The sequence below is a fragment of the Stomoxys calcitrans genome, chromosome 4 (assembly GCF_963082655.1).
Source record: "Stomoxys calcitrans chromosome 4, idStoCalc2.1, whole genome shotgun sequence".
Lineage (NCBI taxonomy): Eukaryota > Metazoa > Arthropoda > Insecta > Diptera > Muscidae > Stomoxys > Stomoxys calcitrans.
The window spans coordinates 21,651,027-21,672,441 of NC_081555.1; the positions used below are offsets into that span (position 1 = coordinate 21,651,027).

General features: G+C 36.4%; 1 protein-coding gene across 2 annotated transcripts in view; it reads right to left on the bottom strand.

Annotated features, from left to right (window-relative positions):
• The window catches only part of LOC106085140 (uncharacterized), a 194,788-nt gene that overhangs the window by 151,400 nt on the left and 21,973 nt on the right, over positions 1 to 21,415 (bottom strand). For both annotated transcript variants that reach the window (XM_059368331.1, XM_059368330.1), the window contains exon 4: positions 18,596 to 18,652. In XM_059368331.1, the coding sequence (XP_059224314.1) occupies positions 18,596 to 18,652 (57 nt within the window). The remainder of the gene's footprint in view (positions 1 to 18,595; positions 18,653 to 21,415) is intronic.

The window sequence follows — 21,415 nt, forward strand, 5'->3', positions numbered from 1 at the left end:
AAAAGGAATTTCAAAAAAATAATAAATATACTAAAAATTAACGACAGACAAAAATATCCAATGACAACCAAGCTCCACGAATGATAGACAGGCAGGGAGACACACACAGTATTTAGAGATATAAACATAGATGCGTTCATACAGATTTTTCAGAAGAATTCATTAGAGCTCATCTGGCGATGCATTTCCCGTAACGGCAAAAAACGAAAATATTTGTGCGTGTGAATGAACTTTCATACATGTACCGGTTGGCATGCCCGCCTGGCTAGCCATTGAGATATATTTTTTTTTGTTTTTTTTTTTTATTAAAAAATTTCTAATTTTAAAAATGTTCCCACCTCATTGATATGTTGTATAAATTATGTGACAATTGAAGGATTTAATTTATTATAAAATTTTGTATGAGCATTGAAATGTCTATGATGATGATAATTAGATGAGGGGCAGAGAATAGTTTAGGGATATTGCTAATATGATCCTCAATATCTAACTAAAAAATCATAAATTAGCAAACAAACAAGAAGCCTTTAGACTAGGGAAGATCCTATTGGGTTGCCCAAAAAGAAATTGCGGATTTTTTAAAAGAAAGTAAATGCATTTTTAATAAAACTTAGAATGAACTTTAATCAAATATACTTTTTTTACACTTTTTTTCTAAAGCAAGCTAAAAGTAACAGCTGACAACTGACAGAAGAAAGAATGCAATTACAGAGTCATAAGCTGTGAAAAAATTTGTCAACGCCGACTATATGATAAATCCGCAATTAATTTTTTGGGCAACCCAATAGTTTACATACATATTTTTGTAAGGCATATCTAGATAAAAGAGCAAATATGGTTACTGTCTAGTAGTTTCCGTACCTATTGCCAATGGAACGGAGTCTACTCATTCCCTAAGGCAAAAGGCAAGGATTTTCAAAAACCCCCCTGTCAATAAGGAAAGGTTGTTAAAATTACACTTTACCTAAGGAAAGGGTATTAAAACTACCCTTTTACTACGGTAAGGGTAATTAAACTACCCTTTTCCTAAGGAAAGGGGTTTTAAACAACCATTTCCCTAAGAAAATGGTATAAAAATTACGCTTTCCCTAATGAAAAGGTATTAAAACTAACCTCTCCCTATAGAAAGGGTATGAAAACTACCCTTTCCCCAAGGAAAGGATATTAAAAATACCCTCTCCTAAAGAAAGAGTGTTAAGACCACCTTCCCTGAGGAAAGGGTATAAAAACTACCGTATCCCTAAGAAAAGGGTATCAAAACCACCCTTTTCCTAAGAAAAGGGTATCAAAACTACCCTTTCCAGAAGGAAAGGTATCAAAACTACTTTTTCCTAAAGGAAAAAGCATTAAAATTAGCCTTTCCTTAGGGAAAGGGTATTAAAACTACCCTTTCCTTAGGAAAAGGGTATTAAAACTACCCTTTCCTTAGGGAAAGGGTATTAAAACTACCCTTTTCTAAAGAAAGGGTATTAAAACGACTCTTTCTCTAAGGAAAGGTTATTAAACTACCATTTTTCTAAGGAAAGGGTATTAAAACTACCCCTTCACTGAAAAGGGTGTTAAGACTACCCGTTCACTATGGAAAGGTATTAAATATCCTATCTTTAGGGAAAGGGTATTAAATTTCTATCGTTAGGAAAAGGGTACTAAAACTACCCTTTCTTCAGGGAAAGGGCATTAAAACTAACCTTTCCCTTATGAAGGGGTATAAAAACCAACATTTCCCTTAGGAAAGGGTATTAAAACTACTCTTTCTCTAAAGAAAGAGTATTAAAATTACCAGTTCCCTATGAAAAGGGAATTAAATACCTATTCTTAAGGTAAAGGTTATGAAAACTACACTTTCCCTAAAGAAAGGGCACTTATAGTATTCTTTCCCTAAGGAAAGGATATTAAAGCTACCCTTTCCTTAAAGAACGGGTGTTAAAACTAACCATTCCCCAAGGAAAGGTCATTAAAACTACCCTATTCGTAAGAAAAGAGTATTAAAGCTACCCTTTCTCAAAGGAAAGGGTATAAAAACTACCCTTTCCCTAAGGAAAGGGTATTAAAACTACCCGTCTCCTAAGGAGAGGCTATTCAAACTACCCTCTTCCTAAATAAAGGGTATTAAAACAACCCTTTCCCCAAGGAAAGGGTGTTAAAAGAACATTTTTCCTTAGGAAAGGGTGGTTGTAATACCCTTTCCTCAGGGAAAGGGTAGTTTTAATACTCTTTCCTTGGAGAAAGGGTAGTTTAAAACTGCCGTTTTCCTGAAGAAAGGTGTTAAAACTACCCTTTCCCCAAGAAAACGGTAAGAAAAGTGTATTAAAAATACCTTTTTCCTAATTAAAGGGTATAAAAGTTACCCTTTCTCTAAGCAAAGGGTGTTAAAGCTAACCTTTCTCTAAGCAAAGGGTATTAAAACCACCCGTTCTCCAAGGAAAGGCTATTAAAAATACCCTTTTCCTAATTACAGGGTATAACAGCTTCCCTTTCCCTAATCAAAGGGTATAAAATCTACTCTTTTCCTAGAAAAAAGGTGTAAAAACTACCCTTTCCCTAAGAAAGTAGGGTATTAAAGCTAAACTTTTTCTAAGGAAAGGGTATTAAAACTACCCTTTCCCATATGAAAAGTTATTAAAACTACCCTTTCCCTAAGGAAATTGTATTAAAACTACCCTTACCCAAAGGAAAGGGGGTTAATGCCACCCTTTCCCTGCGGAAAGAGTGTTAAAACTACCCTTTTCCTGAGGAAAGGATATTAAAAACACCGTTTCCCAGAGGAAAGGGTATAAAAACTATCCTTTCCACAAAAAAGGGTATTAAAACTAACCTTTCTTCTACCCTACGCTTTCCATTAAAAAAGGGTTTTAAAACTCCCCTTTCTGTGAGGAAAGGGTATTAATACTACCCTTTCCTAAGGGAAAGGGTAGTTAAAACTGTCCTTTCCCTGAAAGGGTGTTAAATCTACCCTTTCCCTGAAAGGGTGTTAAATCTACCCTTTCCCTGAGGAAAGGGTGTTAAAACTACCCTTTTCCTAAGGAAAGAGTCTTAAAACTACCCTTTCAATCCTTTCCCTAAGGATAGGGTATTAAAACCACCTTTTCCCTAAGGAAGGGGTATTTAAATAGCTCTTGCCCTTAGGAAAGGGTATTAAAGCTACCCTCTCCCTTAGGAAAGGGTATTAAAGCTACGCTCTCCCTTAGGAAAGGTTTTAAAACTACCCTTTCCCTAAGAAAAGGCTGTTTCCTAAGGAAAAGATTTAAAATGTCCCTTTCCCTAAACTACCCTTCGCTAAGATATGGGTATTAAATCTACCCTTTACCTAAGGAAAGTGCGTTAAAACCACCCTTCCCTAAGGAAAGGGCATTAAATGTACCCTTTTCCCAAGGAAAGGGAATTAAAACTACCCTTTTGGTAAGGAACGGAAACTGCCCTTTCTTTAAGGAAAGGTTATTCAAACTTCCCTGTCCCTAAGGGAAGGATATTCATTAAATGTACTCTTTCCCTAAGAAAAGGGCATTAAATAAACCCTTTCCCTAAGAAAAGGGCATTAAATAAACCCTTTCCCTAAGAAAAGGGCATTAAATGAACCCTTTCCTCAAGGAAAGGACATTAAATGTACCCTTTTCCTAAGGTAAGAGCATTAAAACTTACCTTTCGCTAAGGAAAGGATATCTAAACTACCCTTTCCGTAGAGAGAGAGTATTAAAACTACCCTTTCCCCAAGGAAAGGTTATTAAACCTACCCTTTCCTCAAGGAAAGGGTGTTAAAGATACCCTTCCACTTCCTTAAGTAAAAGTATTACCTTTTTTAGGAAAAGGTATTACCCTCTCCTTAGGGAAAGGCAATACCCTTAAGAAAGGGCACTTTCCCTAAGGAAAAGATATTTTCCCTATGGAAAGATAACATTCTGAGGAAAGGGTAGTGCCCTTAGGATAGGTTATACCCACTTCTTAGGAAAAATTATTCATCTGAGGCAAAGTACCCTAAGACAAGGTAATACTCTAAGAAAAGTTCTACTTTCCCTAAGAAAATTTTACTTTCCCAAAGGAAAGGTAAGGAAAGGTAATACCCTAAGAAAAATTGTACTTTCCCTGAGAAAATTTTACTTTCCCAAAGGAAAGGTTTCTTTTCCTAAGGAATGGTTACATTCCCTAGGGAATGGGTACTTTCCCAAAGGAAGATAATTCTTCAAAGGGGAAGGTGCTTCTTCAAAGCAGAAGCTACATCTTCAAAGGAGAGGGTACTTCTCCATAGGAACGGGTACTTTATTTTAGCAAAGGTTAGGTTTAGTACCCTTTCTTTATGGAATTGGTACCTTGTCCTTAGGGAAATTGTATTTTAGAACTCTTTACATAGGGAAAAGGTATTTTTAGTAAACTTTTCTTAGGGAAAGTGTAGTTCTATACTCTTGACTTAGGCAAAAGATAGTTTTAGTATCCATTCCTTGGGGAAAGGGTGGTTTTTGCATCTTCCTCGCTCAAAAGGTAATTTAAAAACTCCAACCTTACCAAAAAGGTAGTGCCCCTTTTCTACCAAACATAAGAGTTTCTTACCCCTTTCCTACCGAAAAGTTAGTTTTCCCCCTTGCTTAGGGTAAGGGTACCTATAATAAATAATTTAAACTATTTTTTCAAGTTTCTTAATTATGAATAGGTCAATAATTATTAACATTTTCAATTTTAAAAACGTGCCTCTTACTATTATCAAAAAAACGAATTAAACCCATCACGACCCAAAAATTTTACAACAATACTATTTTTTTTTAGAAACTAAAACAGTGGGCCATTGTCAAAAATTGTAGTTTCCGGTGGCTATGATTTGAACTACAGCAAAGTTTACTGACGTCAATACTTTGGAAAGGGGGGATGGTCAAATGTCTATTTACTGTCACAGATTTTATTTACTCTACTCTCAAGGAAAATAAGCAACACAAAAAGAGATCAACAAAAACAAGTGATAAGAAAAAATTTTATTTAATGGGCTTTGGCATAAAAACAATGACAAAAAAAAAATAGCAAAAAGAAAAGAAACGCCAAGATGATGGATGGACGTGGATGGTTGGTCGAATGGGGAGCCATAGAAATAATTCCTTTTTTTCAGATTTAAAGCTGTCGCAAGCTTATCGCCACAGAAGCAAGTCAAGCAGCAGCATCACTTATAGCAGATAACCCTGCCTACAAAGTTATCTAAAGATGAACTGTAAACAATTGCGTTTAAATGCAAGCATTCGCTATAATCACAGTGGTGGGCTAACCTTCTTGGCCATATCTGTGAAGAGGGGGCAAGGAATTTGTGTACTGAATAATTAAGGAAATTAAAAGTATTTTTAAAACTTTGTTATGCCCGAACACTTAAAAGTTTAAAGATGCCTTACTTCTATTGGAGAAATGGTGATAAATAAGGCAACGAAAAAAATCACACCATTTTTGTGTCTGCGAAACCGAAGTCCATTCGACTTTTTTTGCCATAAAATTATGACAGGCAGGTGTTTTATTGACATTCAACAGTCATTAGTGAAGGAAGATAAGGTTTGCGTATATATTTGGCTGGTCAAATGTATAATGGATTTTTTTCAAAGATAAAATAAAATAAGATATCGGTATAATACTATCAAAGAGCCAAAGGAAATAATTACACAGGTCTGCAGTAAATTCGGGTGCTATATTCACATCAGGCCTAGAACTCACATATACCCCGAAGGCCTAGCAGGAGTCAAGGGATGTGTGCATTCGAAAACCTGGCATGGTAAATTATGAGGCAGCAAAGGTGTACAGACCTATAAGCCTAAGTTTTTATACCCCCCACCATAAAATGGGGGGTATACTAATTTCGTCATTCTGTTTGTAACTACTCGAAATATTCGTCTGAGACCCCATAAAGTATATATATTCTTGATCGTCGTGACATTTTATGTCGATCTAGCCATGTCCGTCCGTCCGTCTGTCTGTCGAAAGCACGCTAACTTACGAAGGAGTAAAGCTAGCCGCTTAATTTTGCACAAATACTTCTTATTAGTGTAGGTCGGTTGGTATTGTAAATGGGTCATATCGGTCCATGTTTTAATATAGCTGCCATATAAACCGATCTTGGGTCTTGACTTCTTGAGCCTCTAGAGTGCGCAATTCTTATCCGATTGGGATGAAATTTTGCACGACGTGTTTTGCTATTATATCCAACAACTGTGCCAAGTATGGTTCAAATCGGTCCATAACCTGATATAGCTGCCATATAAACCGATCTTGGGTCTTGACTTCTTGAGCCTCTAGAGTGCGCAATTCTTATCCGATTGGGATGAAATTTTGCACGACATGTTTTGCTATTATATCCAACAACTGTGCCAAGTATGGTTCAAATCGGTCCATAACCTGATATAGCTGCCATATAAACCGATCTTGGGTCTTGACTTCTTGAGCCTCTAGAGTGTGCAATTCTTATCCGATCAGAATGAAATTTTGCACGACGTGTTTTGCTATTATATCCAACAACTGTGCCAAGTATGGTTCAAATCGGTCCATAACCTGATATAGCTGCCATATAAACCGATCTTGGGTCTTGACTTCTTGAGCCTCTAGAGTGTGCAATTCTTATCCGATTTTAATGAATTTTTGCACGAAGTATTTCGTTATGATATCCAACAACTGTGTCAAATAAGGTTCAAATCGGTTCATAACCTGATATAGCTGCCATATAAACCGATCTGGGATCTTGACTTCTTGAGCCTCTAGAGGGCGCAATTCTTATCCGAATGGAATGGAATTTCGCACGACGTGTTTTGTTATGATACCCAACAACTGTGCCAAGTATGGTTTAAATCGGTCCATAACCTGATATAGCTGCCATATAAACCGATCTTGGGTCTTGACTTCTTGAGCCTCTAGAGGGCACAATTCTTATCCGATTTGAATGAATTTTTGCACGAAGTATTTCGTTATGATATCCAACAACTGTGTCAAATAAGGTTCAAATCGGTTCATAACCTGATATAGCTGCCATATAAACCGATCTGGGATCTTGACTTCTTGACCCCTAGAGGTCGCAATTATTATCCGATATGCCTGAAATTTTGTACGACGGATCCTCTCATGACCATCAACAAACGTGTTTATTATGGTCTGAATCGGTCTATAGCCCGATACAGATCCCATATAAATCGTTCTCTCTATTTTACTTCGTGAGCCCCAATGGGCGCAATTCTTATACGAATTGGCTCGCATTTTACACAGGTCTCCAACATATAATTTAATTTTGGTCCGAACCGGACCATATCTTGATATCGTTTTAATAGCAGAGCAACTCTTTTCTTATATCTTTTTTTGCCTAAGAAGAGATGCCGGGAAAAGAACTCGACAAATGCGATCCATGGTGGAGGGTATATAAGATTCGGCCCGGCCGAACTTAGCACGCTTTTACTTGTTTTCTACTTAAATGAACACCATGATCAAAAGCTAGAAAGCCATCGAATGCTGCTCGACATCATGCATGTCTAGATGACCGACATATAACATAACATACAGCTAAAGTATGAGGCAGTCACTGCGCCAATGGGACAACGACCATGGAAGATGGGATAGGAGTAGGTCATACCATCGCAGGATAATCGAGGCGAGATTAGCCAACTTTTCTGTATAAGAAAACGTTTTCGATCGAATGGCTGAGGGAGTATTTGAGGTTGAGTGTGGGACACTGCTGCCGGTGGAGCAGTCTTGGTTTGACAAAACTCTGGTATTGCCATCTGGTGGTTTAAACTACAAGAATGGCTAAAAGCTTAAGGAGAAGTATAGGTCTGTTCGTTTACACTGAAGCCTCAGAAACCGAGTTCTGTTTCCGGCTGCCTGGCTATAAAGTGGTCTTGGTGGCAGAATTATGGTTCATCACGTAATAGGTAAAATGTTACATAGTCAGGAGATGCATCAAGTTTTGGCCATTATGTACCGTACTTGTCCTGCCTATTAGAAGTCATAAAAACTACCACGTTTAAAATTTAAGGCAAATCGGATAATTGTCGCATCCTCTAGACACTGAAGAAGTCAATAATTGCGACCTCTAGAGGCTCTTGATGTATATTGAGGAAATCGATTTGCATAGGAGCTATATCGGGTAATGGACCGATTTGGACCATACTTGGAAAAATTCTTGGGAGCAAAAAAAAAAACACCACGAATAAAATTTCAGTCAGAACACGTAATAACTACGCCCTCTATAGGCTCTAGACGTCAAGTCGGCCGATCAGTTTATATGGGAGCTATATCAGGTGATCGACCGATTTGAACCATACTTGGCGCAGTAGTTGAGAGTCATAACAAAACACCGCATACAAAGTTTCAGCCAAATCGGCCAAATTGCGCCCCCTAGAGGTTCAAAAAGTATGTATAAAAGATGGGTTTATATGGCGGCTATATCAGATTTTGAACCGAACCATACCTGGCACAGTGTTGGGAGTCATAACAAAACACCATATGCAAAATTTCAGCCAAATCGGATAAGAATTGCGCCCTCTTGACGATCAAGGAGCATAGTCGCGATATCGGTTTATATAGGAGCTATATCAGGTAATGGACCAATTTGGACCACAATTGTCACAGTAGTTGGAAGTCATAACGAAACACCATATGCAAAATTTCAGCCAAATCGGATAAGAATTCCCCCTCTAGAGGCTCAAGGAATGTAGTCGCGATATCGGTTTGTATGGGAGCTACAATATATCAGATAATGAACAAATTTGGACCACACCTGTCAAAGTTGTTGGGAGTCATAACAAACCATCATGTACAAAATTTCAGACAAATCGTATAAAAATTGCGCCCTCTAGGGGCTCAAGAAATAAAATCGGGAGATCGGTTTATATGGCAGCTATATCGCGTTAAAGACCGATTTTGACCATATTTGCCATATTTGTTGGGAGTCATAACAAAAAACCATGTGAATTTGACACAGTTATTGGGAATCATAACAAAACACCGCGTACAAAATTTCAGCCAAATCGGGTAAGAATTGCGCCCTCTAGAGGCCAAAGAAATATAGTCGGGAGATCGGTTCGTAAGGGAGGTATTTCAGGTTATCAAACGATTTGAGCCATACTCGGCACAGTTATAGGGAGTCATAACAAAACACCATGTGCACACTTTCAGTCAAATAGGATAAAAATTGCGCCCTCTAGAGGCTCAAGAAGTATAGACGGGAGATCGGTTTACATGGCAGCTATATCGAGTTACAGACCGATTTGAACCATACTTGGCATAATTATTGGAAGTGCTCACAAAACACCATGTGTAAGATTTCAGCCAATTCGGATACTAATTGCGCCCTCTAGAGGGAAGTCAAAATCAACTTTTATAAGTTCTTTGTTATGCTATTCTTTGAATAGAAAACATTGAATATGATCTCGAGCTGGAATATATTCGAAAAATCACGCTGTTTGTTGCGCTTTGTATGTTTGTTAGTCTGTTCCGTACAGGCTCAAAAACGGCTAAATCGATTTGCTTGAAATTTTCACAGATGGTAGGGTTTGAGACCCCGTTGAAAATAGGGTACTACATTTGTCGATATCCAAAGGGGGGCGGACCCTTCCCCTTACCACAATTTTCAAAAACGCTAGATCTCGGATGCCACCTTATGGTACCCCAAAACCACGAGATTGGTACAAAATTTTGGGGTCAAATAACCGGGGGGGTACGCCCCACCCCAAAACCCACCCGAACGGACATGTTTACCGATTGGGACAATATGGATATCAAATGATAGATATTTAAGAGTAGAGTACTAACTTGGCATAAAAATGTCACCCAAAGTGTCGGGGGGTTCCCAACCCCCAAAAATACCAACCAACAGGACACTTTTACCGCTTTTGGCAATATGGGTATCAAACGAAAGGTATTTAAAAGTATAGTACAAATCTGACATAAAAATGTATTCCTTGGTGTCTGAGGGGCCTTGGATGTAGTTACCTAGGGGGCTGCCTCAGAACCAAACCGTCCAAAATGGACATATAGGACGATCATGGTAATATGGAACTCAAATAAAAAAGGTATTCGGAAGTAGATTACAAATATGGTATAAAAAATAAGTTCAAGCGATAGGAGGCCCCGTACACCTCAAGACATGGGGTTCAATAAAAGGTATTTGGTAGGTATTTGAGGCTTGTAAGGGCTCAAGAAGTCAAATCGGGAGATCGGTTTATATGGGAGCTTTATCAGGTTATAGACCGATTCGGACCGTATTTGGCACAGTTGTTGGGAATCACAACGGAAAACCACATGCTCAATTTCAGCCAAATCGGACAGGCTATAGACCGATTCGGACCATATTTAAAACGTAAGTTGAAGATTATGGGAAAAGCCGTTATTCCAAATTTCAGCCAAATTGGATAATAATTACGCCTTCTACAGGCTCAAGAAGTCAAGATCCAAGATCGGTATATATGACAGCTATATCAGGTTATGAATCGATTAAGACCATACTTAGCACAGTTGTTGAAAGTCATAATAAAATACGTCGTGCAAAATTTCAGCCAAATCGGATAGGAATTGCGCCCTCTAGTGGTTCAAGAAGTAAAGACCCAAGATCGGGTTTTATGATAGCTATATCAGGTTATGAATCGATTAAGACCATACTTAGCACAGTTGTTGAAAGTCATAATAAAATACGTCATGCAAAATTTCAGCCAAATCGGATAAGAATTGCGCCCTCTAGTGGCTCAAGACCCAAGATTGGTTTATATGGCAGCTATATCAGGTTATGGGCCGATTTGAACCATACTTGCCACAGTTTATTGGATATCATTACAAAACACGAAGTGCAAAATTTCATTCCAATCGGATGAGAATTGCGCCCTCTAGAGGCTCAAAAAGTCAAGACCCAAGATCGGTTTATATGGCAGCTATATCAGGTTATGGGCCGATTTAAACCATACTTGGCACAGTTTATTGGATATCATAACAAAACACTTCGTGCAAAATTTCATTCCAATCGGATAAGAATTGCGCCCTCTAGTGGCTCAAGAAGTCAAGACCCAAGATCGGTTTATATGGCAGCTGTATCAAAACATGGACCGATATGACCCATTTACATTCCCAACCTACCTACACTAAAAAGAAGTATTTGTGCAAAATTTCAGGCGGCTAGCTTTACTCCTTCGGAAGTTAGCGTGCTTTCGTCAGACAGACGGACGGACGGTAAGACGGACGGACATGGCTAGATCGACATAAAATGTCATGACTATCAAGAATATATATACTTTTAGGGCTTCAGACGAATATTTCGAGTAGTAACAAACAGAATGACTAAATTAGTATACCCCCATCCTATGGTGGAGAGTATAAAAACGATATTGCCAAATTTAAAAAAAAAAAAAATTAAAAAAAATTTAAAAAAATATTGGTCATTTCATTTTGCAATACTGTTTTTTTTATATTTTGTCTAACAGTGTTGGCAACAGCTTTCCAAAATAACATTTAATTCTGCAAGGTGTTCCCCGAAAAAGTTCAATATCAAAGCCATAGACACAAACCAAACTCTTTTCGTTTCCCTGTTTGTTGTTTCTGTTGTCTTTTTCTCATTGTTAGTCATCCACCGCCAAAGGTGACATAATTTGTTCTACATCGTCTGCACCAACGCCATTTAACACAGTTTAATAGCGCTTTTAATGAATGCACAAAAAAAAACTAAAATAGCGTTAAAGTAATGCCACTTCCTCACTTTACAACCCCTTTCCCCCCGCACCAGACACACTCTTTTTAAACACATGCAATAATGTCTATTTATAAGATTATGGCAAATTGTCTAGATAAACTACGTGTGTAGTTAAATGTGATTTTGCAACAACAAAAATGGTAGTAGTAGAAACAAAAAACAAAACCTTTGTATGTTTTTTGTTGTTGCCATTATTTAAGTGTGTAATTTGTTTTGTTTGTGTGTTTCGTGTTTTCAGTTTTTGTTTCAAAGTCAACGCCCCTAAATTTTACAAAAACTGCTTAATTGTTTATTTATTGCGATAAATTTTAGTTAGCACCATTATCAATATTTACGGCCTTAGTTCGAAAGCCAATAATAACAACACCAACAAAAATTTAGAAGAAAAAAAACCAATGTTGTTGCAAGATTTCCCTTAGAAAAACTAACAACAACACATACTCGTGACTGATGTGGCGAAGTTCCCGCATAGATTATGGCGTTTGATGGCTGAGGCGATGATGATGATTATGACGATGGTGGCCCGTTTTTCATTTACGTAAATAGTCTGGGAATGGAACAGTATCCCCATGGAATATTAGAATGCCAATATAGGACGGAAGTAATAAAAATATATGAAAAAAACGAAATTCAACTTAATTACTAATATGGATTTCAATGTCAATATAATACAGTTTTTACAACAATTCTCTAGAGGGCAGAAGAGAGAGAGATATCAAAAATAAAGAAGGCATTGTAAAAAATGTTTGTTGGGGTATTTTATGGCACAAAAATTATTGAAGGCCAAGGTTGTCATTATAACCATGCATTTTCAAGGCAATACAATTTTTTCTTAGAAAACAATGTCATCAAAATTTACTATAGAAATAAAATGTTGATATTATTTTTAAGAAAAAACAAGTAAAAGCGTGCTAAGTTCGGCCGGGCCGAATCTTATATATCCTCCACCATGGATCGCATTTGTCGAGTTCGTTTCCCGGCATCTCTTCTTAGGCAAAAAAGGATATAAGAAAAATTTGCTCTGCTGTTAGAGCGATATCAAGATATGGTGCCGTTCGGACCACAATTAAATTCGAATAAGAATTGCGCCCTTTGGGGGCTCAAGAGGTAAAATAGAGAGATCGATTTGTATGGGAGCTGTATGAGGCTATAGACCAATTCAGACCATAATGAACACGTATGTAGAAGGTCATGAGAGGAACCGACGTACAAAATTTCATTCCAATCGGATAAGAATTGCGACCTCTAGAGGCTCAAGAAGTCAAGATCCCAGATCGGTTTATATGGCAGCTATATTAGGTTATGGACCGATTTGAACCATACTTAGTACAGTTGTTGGAAGTCGTAGCGAAACATGTCGTGCAAAATTTCATTCCAATCGGATAAGAATTGTGCCCCCTAGAGGCCCAAGAAGTCAAGACCCAAGATCGGTTTATAGGGCATCTGTATCAGGTTATTGACCGATTTGAACCATACTTGACAAAGTTGTTGTACATCATAACAAAACACGAAGTGCAAAATTTCATTCCAATCGGATAAGAATTGAGCCCTCTAGAGGCTCAAGAAGTCAAGACCCAAGATCGGTTTATAGGGCATCTGTATCAGGTTATAAACCGATTTAAACCATACTTGGCACAGTTGTTGGATGTCCTAAAAAAACTCGAAGTGCAAAATTTCATTCCAATCGGATAAGAATTGCGCCCTCTAGAGACTCAAGAAGTCAAGACCCAAGATCGGTTTAAATGGCAGCTATATGAGGTTATTGACCAATTTGAACCATACTTAGTACAGTTGTTGGATGTTATAACAAAACACGAAGTGAAAAATTTCATTCCAATCCGATAAGAATTGCGCCCTCTAGAGGCTCAAGAAGTCAAGACCCAAGATCGGTTTATATGGCAGCTGTATCAGGTTATTGACCAATTTGAACCATACTTAGTAAAGTTGTTGGATGTCATAACAAAACACGAAGTGCAAAATTTCATTCCAATCGGATAAGAATTGCGCCTTTTAGGGGCTCAAGAAGTCAAGACCCAAGATCGGTTTACATGGCAGCTATATCAGGTTATGGACCGATTTGAACCATACTTAGCACACTTGTTGGAAGTCATATCGAAACACGTCGTGCAAAATTTCATTCCAATCGGATAAGAATTGCGCATTTTAGGGGCTCAAAAAGTCAAGACCCAAGATCGGTTTATATGGTGGAGGGTATAAAAATTATAAAATTTTTTTGGTCAAAAAATTTAGCAAAATTTTAAGGAAAACACATTACAATATTAAAAAAAATGGACAAAGAAGTCCTACAATAAAATGAAACAACAAAAAAAATTTGTATGGCAATATCAGAAAAAAACTATAAAATTTTGTAGAAAAAGAAATTACGAATTTACAAAAAAATTTACGAATTTTTTAAAAAAATTTTACGAATTTTTTAAAAAAATTTTACGAATTTTTTAAAAAAAATTTATGAATTATTGTTTGAAAAAAATTTTACGAATTTTTTAAAAAAAAAATTTACGAATTTTTTAAAAAAAAAATTAAAAAAATAAAATATAAAATTTAAAAAAAATTTACAAAATTGTACATCAAGAAAAAAATATTTATATAAATATTTGTATTTAATATTACGAGTTTTATGAAAATTTTATGAATTATTGTTTGAAAAAAATTTTACGAATTTTTAAAAAAAATGTTTAGGAATTTTTAAAAAAAAAAAAATTACGCATTTTAAAAAAAAAAATACAAAATTAAAAAAATAAAATATAAAATTTAAAATTTAAAACAAATTTACAAAATTTTACATCAAGAAAAAAATATTTATTAACTTTTTTTATATGTAGCCGTTGAGTGAAGCGGACGTGTTTTTATTTCGCTCCTCAAAGAAAAAATAAATATATATCCGTATCTCGGAATAGGTACTACCTTACGAAAAAAGTTTTAAAGCCTTTTGGAGCAGGCTAGAAATGGACTCCAAATACTCAACATCTGCGGTGGTGGCGTCAGACCGCAGCATGTTGTCCTCCCCTCCTATAGGTGTGGGTGCCATGGCACCTGTAGTCGATAGTAATGCTTCAAGCGCACAACTAGTCGTCAGACTAGTTAATGAGGAAGAGACGCATAAACCAGTTCTGTTCTGACTCGCATTCAGACAGCGACTGTGTCAATGAAACAGTAATCGCAGCCGAATCAAGAGATGAGGCATGGGGATGACAGCAGAAGTGAGCGATGGCTTTGCTAAGCTCACAAGCAGACCAAAAAAGCCATCCGGTGCACTACGAGGGAGACAGAGGAGTATGTACCGGCAGCGTAATCGGGCAAAAGTCCAGGATGCTGGAAGGGATAGAACTGACATTCCAAGAATCACACCTCACGAAGAGCATAACACTGCTAAAATACTGAAGAAGAAAAATAGCTCCCTGCTTTCAAGTACTCTGGTAAAACCAAGCCAGCCATCCCGCAATGGAGACTCCAGACAGTGTACTGCGTAGGTAGACAAAGTCGGAATAGGAACGAAGGAAGCGCACACGGCCCCTGAGTCCTCATGGAGGACTGTGACTTCCAAAATGAGGCCACAGCCATCACGGAAGGGGAAGATGGTCGCTAAGAATGGTCAGCTCACAAGAAGACCAAGAAAGCCATCCGGTGCACTACGAAGGAGACAGAGGAGTATGTACCGGCAGCGTAATCGGGCAAAAGTGCAAGATGCTGGAAAGGATAGGACTGACATTCCCAGCACTACGACGGAAGCTGTCAAAAGAATCACACCTCACGAAGAGCATAACACTGCTAAAATACTGAAGAAGAAAAATAGCTCCATCACGGAAGCGGAAGATGATCGCCAAGAATGGTAAGGAGCCGCCCTCTTACGGAGGAGTGGCAAGGAAGCACAACAGAGATGAGCTGACTTATGCAGTCATCAATATCGGCTGTGCATCCGGTAGGATTCCAACAGATCATCGGTCCCAAGTGGAGGATCTGGTTAACGATCGGATTTTTGAACATATGGGGAACTCTGTAGAGGGTTCACCCACACAAATAATGAGCTGCGAGTTTAGAGGGGACATCTTTACGCTGCGTTTTGCGTCGGCGGAATGTATTGATACCGTCAAACAGCTCGCCAGAGATATTTACGCTCCCTGGGAGGGCGCAAAGTTCGGCCTGGTGAGAAAGATGGATATCCCCCAGCTTACAAAGGCTACGGTCTTCATCAATGGGGCAGTAAATTTGCGACGGAACGCATGTTGGGATTTTTGGGCAAGCAAAACGAAGGTTTGGTCGCACAGAAGTGGGTCTTCCACAGGGAGGAGAAGGAGGGAGGAGAAGGAGGAAGGAACTCTCTTTGTGGTTGACATTAATCAAGTCTCCGTGAAAAGTTTGACTGTCTTTTTCAAGATTGGGGAGACTAGGATAGTCAGAATTTTTCATTCTGCGACATCAGGCCGTGCAGTGGCAGGAGATTCAACCGCCCAACAAACAGGGGGCCGTAGTATTGAAACATCAGGCAGTACAGGGAATGGAAACCCAATAAAGCCTAATGAACAGGGACCCGACGATGGAACCATTACCGACTTAATAAAAAGTCGGAAGACTAGACTAGGCATAGAACCTAAAACGATGATATCAGTGAAAGGAAAGTCAATGCAGTCTAAAGAACAGGGAGCAGATGATGAGATCATCACCTAATCCCAAGATGCCCATTTACTGGAGGACCAATGATTGAGGTATCCAGATAAACCTTCACCGGAGCGAGACTGCTACACACGATCTGGTGGAGAAAATCAACAAGGGCAAGATTCATATTGCCTTAATTCAGAAGCCATGGACGACCCGGAACGAAGTTTCTGGACTGAACCATATCAACTACCAATTATTCTATGCTAACACTGGTACTCGGCCGAGGACCTGCGTTATTTGTCATAAAAATTTTAATTATATATTTTCCCCAGAGTTGTCAACGTCGGTTGCAACATTGGTGAGACAGGGACAAAACCAGGGTGAGACATACAAAACCGCCACCCACGTCGGAGCTGCAAAGGCTGGTGAGGAAAGCAAAACAGATAGGCAACGAGGTACTAATGGGGTGCGTTGCGAACTCTCAGCACATTTCGTGGGGCTCACAGATGTTGGGCACTATGTAGACGGGACGTAGGCTCGAAATGGAGCCTGAATCCAAGAATAGCCCACCGGCTCTACAGGAGCGTGATTAGACCAATACTTACTTACGCCTCAGTAGTTTGGTGGACTGCTATGGAGAAAAAGAGCAACATAAGCAGCATACAACAGGTTTAGAGAACATGTTTCTTGGCATAGGCGGAGCGATGACGACCTCGCCCACTAGGGAACTGGGGACCATTCTAGATATCCGGCCCATTGACATACAGATTAAGTGTGAGGCAGCTACTGCGGCTATGAGACTTAAGGTGATGGGAGAATGGCTTGAGAATGGGGGCAGCTCATACCATCGCGGTATAATCGAGGCGACGATAGGAAACCTGGAAGGTAGGGAAGAGGTTTCCGACCGGATACCTGAGTTGAACCTTGAAGTCGAGTGCAAGGCACTGCTGCCATCGGCATAGTCTTTGATTGACGGAACCCCGGTATTGCCATCTGGAAGATCATGTTACACGGATAGATCAAAGCTAGAGGACAGAATGGGCCTGGGGTCTACATTGAGAACCTAGGTACTTAGATCTGTTTAAGACTGCCTGACCATTATACGGTCCTGCGGGACATCTTGAATTTTTTTATTAAAAAAAATTCATAATGACTTTCTAGAAAAATAGTTTACAAAACTTTTAATAAACAAATTTTATGTCATTTTAAAAAAAAAATACAAAATTTAAAAAAAAAGAAATATTAATTTTTTTTTTCATTTTGTTACTTGATTCCAGCATAGACTAATGTGTTTCATTCTTGTTTCTATTTCGAATAGAAAAAACAAAACAACAAAAACCCTTTAAAGAGTCTAGAAAATGTGGTGTGCTTGAATGTGTAGGTCAGGCTATAACGATCGCCATTTCGGCCTTGCCAGGGGCCTCATCAGATTGTTATGACACTAAAAGATTACATGTTTCCATCTTGAACTTTTTTAATAAAAAAATTCATAATGACTTTCTAGAAAAATATTTTAATAAAGAAATTTTACGTCATTTTTTTAGAAAAAAAATTTACATATTTAAAATAAAATAAATTTTAATTTTTTTTTTCATTCTATTTTTTGATTCCAGCTTAGACCAATGTGTTTCGTTCTTGTATCCATTTCGAATAGAAAAACAAAACAACAAAAACCATTTAAAGAGTCTCGACAATGTGGTGTGCTTGAATGTGTAGGGCAGGCTACAACGATCGCAATTTCGGCCTTGTCAAGGGCCTCATCAGATTGTTATGCCATTAAAAGATTACATGTTTCCAACTTGAACGCACATAGGCAAAGAGCTATGATAAAGAAGATCAACAATACAGAAAACGAACGATTGCTGTTTTTTTTATTAGGCAATGACAGTAATGCTTTGCATTTTCTTGCAAATTGCAAAGATGTACAACAATCAAAAATGTTCACAAGTATTTTGTTATTGTTGTCTGCTTTTTTCTAATATTTCTGATTCTAAGAGCAATTTTCGCATATGGGTGAATTTTAATCAAGCTCTTTTTCAACCACATCATTGGTTGATGCATTTCATTGAGCTATTTGTAGGTATTTTTCCACAGGTCTGTTCTTTATTGCATAACCTATAAAATTCTGTGTTTACACATGCATATATGCATTTTTAATCAAAAATTAAAATCTTGCATTGACTTTTCTTGTTTTTACTTCGTAAATTATGGTGATATTAATGGTACACTTAAATTACTACTATAATATTAAACATAAAATTTGAAACATACAAAAGGTCCAGAAAAAATTTTCAAACTTACCTTGAAAATCTATGTTTGACATCTTCAGTTAATGGCCGAGAAGAATAAGGTGCTAATCTAAAAGTTAAAAAATAGAAAACAAAAGGTTAGACATGACACAAAGGCAAGCAGAACAGAACAATTTTGTGGGATATTTTAGAAAAGTGATTTATAAGACAATACAAAAATTATTTACATAAACAAAACTATATACAAAATTATTCACAATCTTTGGTAAGTATAAGAAAAGATGAAATTAGTGATAAAATTTGTATTTTTATAGTGGTCGCTTTATTGACTTTATAAACGTTTTTTTTGCTTTATTTTTCTGAATAATTATATTTTTTATTATTTTTTAGTTTTGTCGTTTTAATACTATTTATTTTATTTTATTTTTTAATTTTATTTTAGTTTATTTTATTTTATTTTATTTCTTCTCATTTCATTTCGTTTCATTTCAATTCATTTCATTCCAATTCATTTCATTTTAATTTATTTTATTTTATTTTATTTGGTTTTATTTCATTTTCTTTTTTATTTTTTTTTTATTTTTATGTTTATTTTTTTTTTTGTTTTATTATATTTGGTTTTATTTTATTTTATTTTATTTTATTTTATTTTATTTTATTTTATTTTATTTTATTTTATTTTAATTTATTTTATTTTATTTTATTTTGTTTTATTTCATTTTGTTTTTTATTTTATTTTATGTTTATTTTATTTTTTTAAATTTATTTTTTATTTTATTTTATGTTATTTTAATTTTTTTTTTATTTATTTTTTATTTTATTTTGTTTTATTTTATTTTACTTTATTTTATTTTATTTTATTTTATTTTATTTTATTTTATTTTATTTTATTTTATTTTATTTTATTTTATTTTATTTTATTTTATTTTATTTTATTTTATTTTATTTTATTTTATTTTATTATATTTTATTTTATTTTATTTTATTTTATTTTATTTTATTTTATTTTATTTTATTTTATTTTATTTTATTTTGTTTAAAATTATTTTATTGCATATTATTTTGGTTGTATTTAACTTTGCATTTGTTGCAAAAATTTTTAACGTGTATTATTCCCATCCTCTTGGAAATTATCAATTAATAACTCTCACTTTCTAGAGCTATACCAAGCCTCACAGATTGAAACTCAAACTTTAGCTCATCTCAGGCTACATTGAGAATCTTTAAAAAAATCTCTTAAACTTTGGTTTCAAACAGCTCTCATTACATTCAAAATTTCCAATTCTCCTTTTTTCTTATTCTCACAATCTCCGAAATTCTCCTTATATATAAACCTCATTCCCATGCTAAGAAACCATCATTCACTGTAAAGGACTTTAGCTTTAATAACATCTCTTTACGGCTCGCACTCTCTCCCTCTCTTTCATTTGCTGTCATATATTTCCTTCTGCTCTTTTTATCCCATTTATGTGACAATGACATTCATTGAGAAATATGCCACTGTATATGAATATGTGTATTCGTACATGCACTTCGTTCATCTACGAGTATATCCAGAGGGAGAACGACATGACACTTTTTTCTCTTCTTTGTTGTTGTTATTTCACCACCTCTGTGTGTAAAGTTCAAAAGGCGTGTGGGGGAGTTTATAACTGTTTGTTGTTGTAGGTGTTATTGTTGGGTGGGATGCTGTTCAACTTATATTCATATCCTTCAAATCTCCCTACGTCTGCTTGCTTTTGTTATGTGATTTTCCACGACTGTGAACACGGGCATTAAAGTTATTTTGTTTTTATATAGCAACGCCCTTGTGTAGTTAATGTTACACATGAGTGAATTTTTCACCATTTTTAAGTGGTGAGTAGGGCGGGATGGTACTATGGCACCTTATATTGGTATTGGTGACTTAAGAGCTTTAATGTTAAAGGTCTTTTGGAGGATTTTAGAGAAAATTAAGGAATGAAGGAATAATTTAAGAATTTTTAAAGAATCTATAAAAAAGAGCATTTTATGTGTGGGAAGTGTACTCGTATTAGGCCAGAATGAAATGAAAAGAGCATGATATTTATGAAGTCCAGAAATCATTGAGCTTCATATCGGTCAGCACTCATTGATATAAGAGAAATATCTCCGCTGTCCCTAAATGGAATATTCATGGGCAAATTTAGATTTGCATAAACTTTAAAATATATCAAAAATATTATAAAAATAAATGAAACATTTTGCTGTAGATATCTGCAAGTTTTGCATAGGTCATATAACTACTCTTCGCCCCCATATAGAATTCTCTGGCAGTAGTTCACCTCAATTTTACAGCTGTTGGTCAATTACCCGTGTAGTACTAAAACTACGGTTTCCATATCCCCCTTTTCGCAAATTATATTTATTAAAGTCATGCGAAAATATCTTTGCTATTGTCATCATAAATTTCATTGTATTCTTAGCATGAATTCCCCATATACCAACTGGCTGTGATAGATTATCTTCGTTTACGTGTACGTGTCTCAACCTGGTCATTAAATGGCGGCATTAATTCATTTCATTAAAAGCGTTAATTGCGTACAATCCAAAATTTCATCATGACCTGAACTCAAAGTGGATGTGAAAGCAGAGCGACTGTAAAGTTAAGTGTCATGAAAATGCCAGTTTTTGTGTTAAATGTATCATGTATGGACAAAAAAGGCAAATGTGATGGATTTGCAACAAAGTTCGATGTACTTTGGGGGAAATGGTAGGCGTTGACTGGGATGGAACTTTGCAAAGGAGAAAAATTCTAGGCTTCTTGGCCTGCTTTATGGTAAACTGGAAATAGAATACGAAGACCTTTTTATACCCACTACCATAGATTGTGATATGCTATTCTTGCCATTCC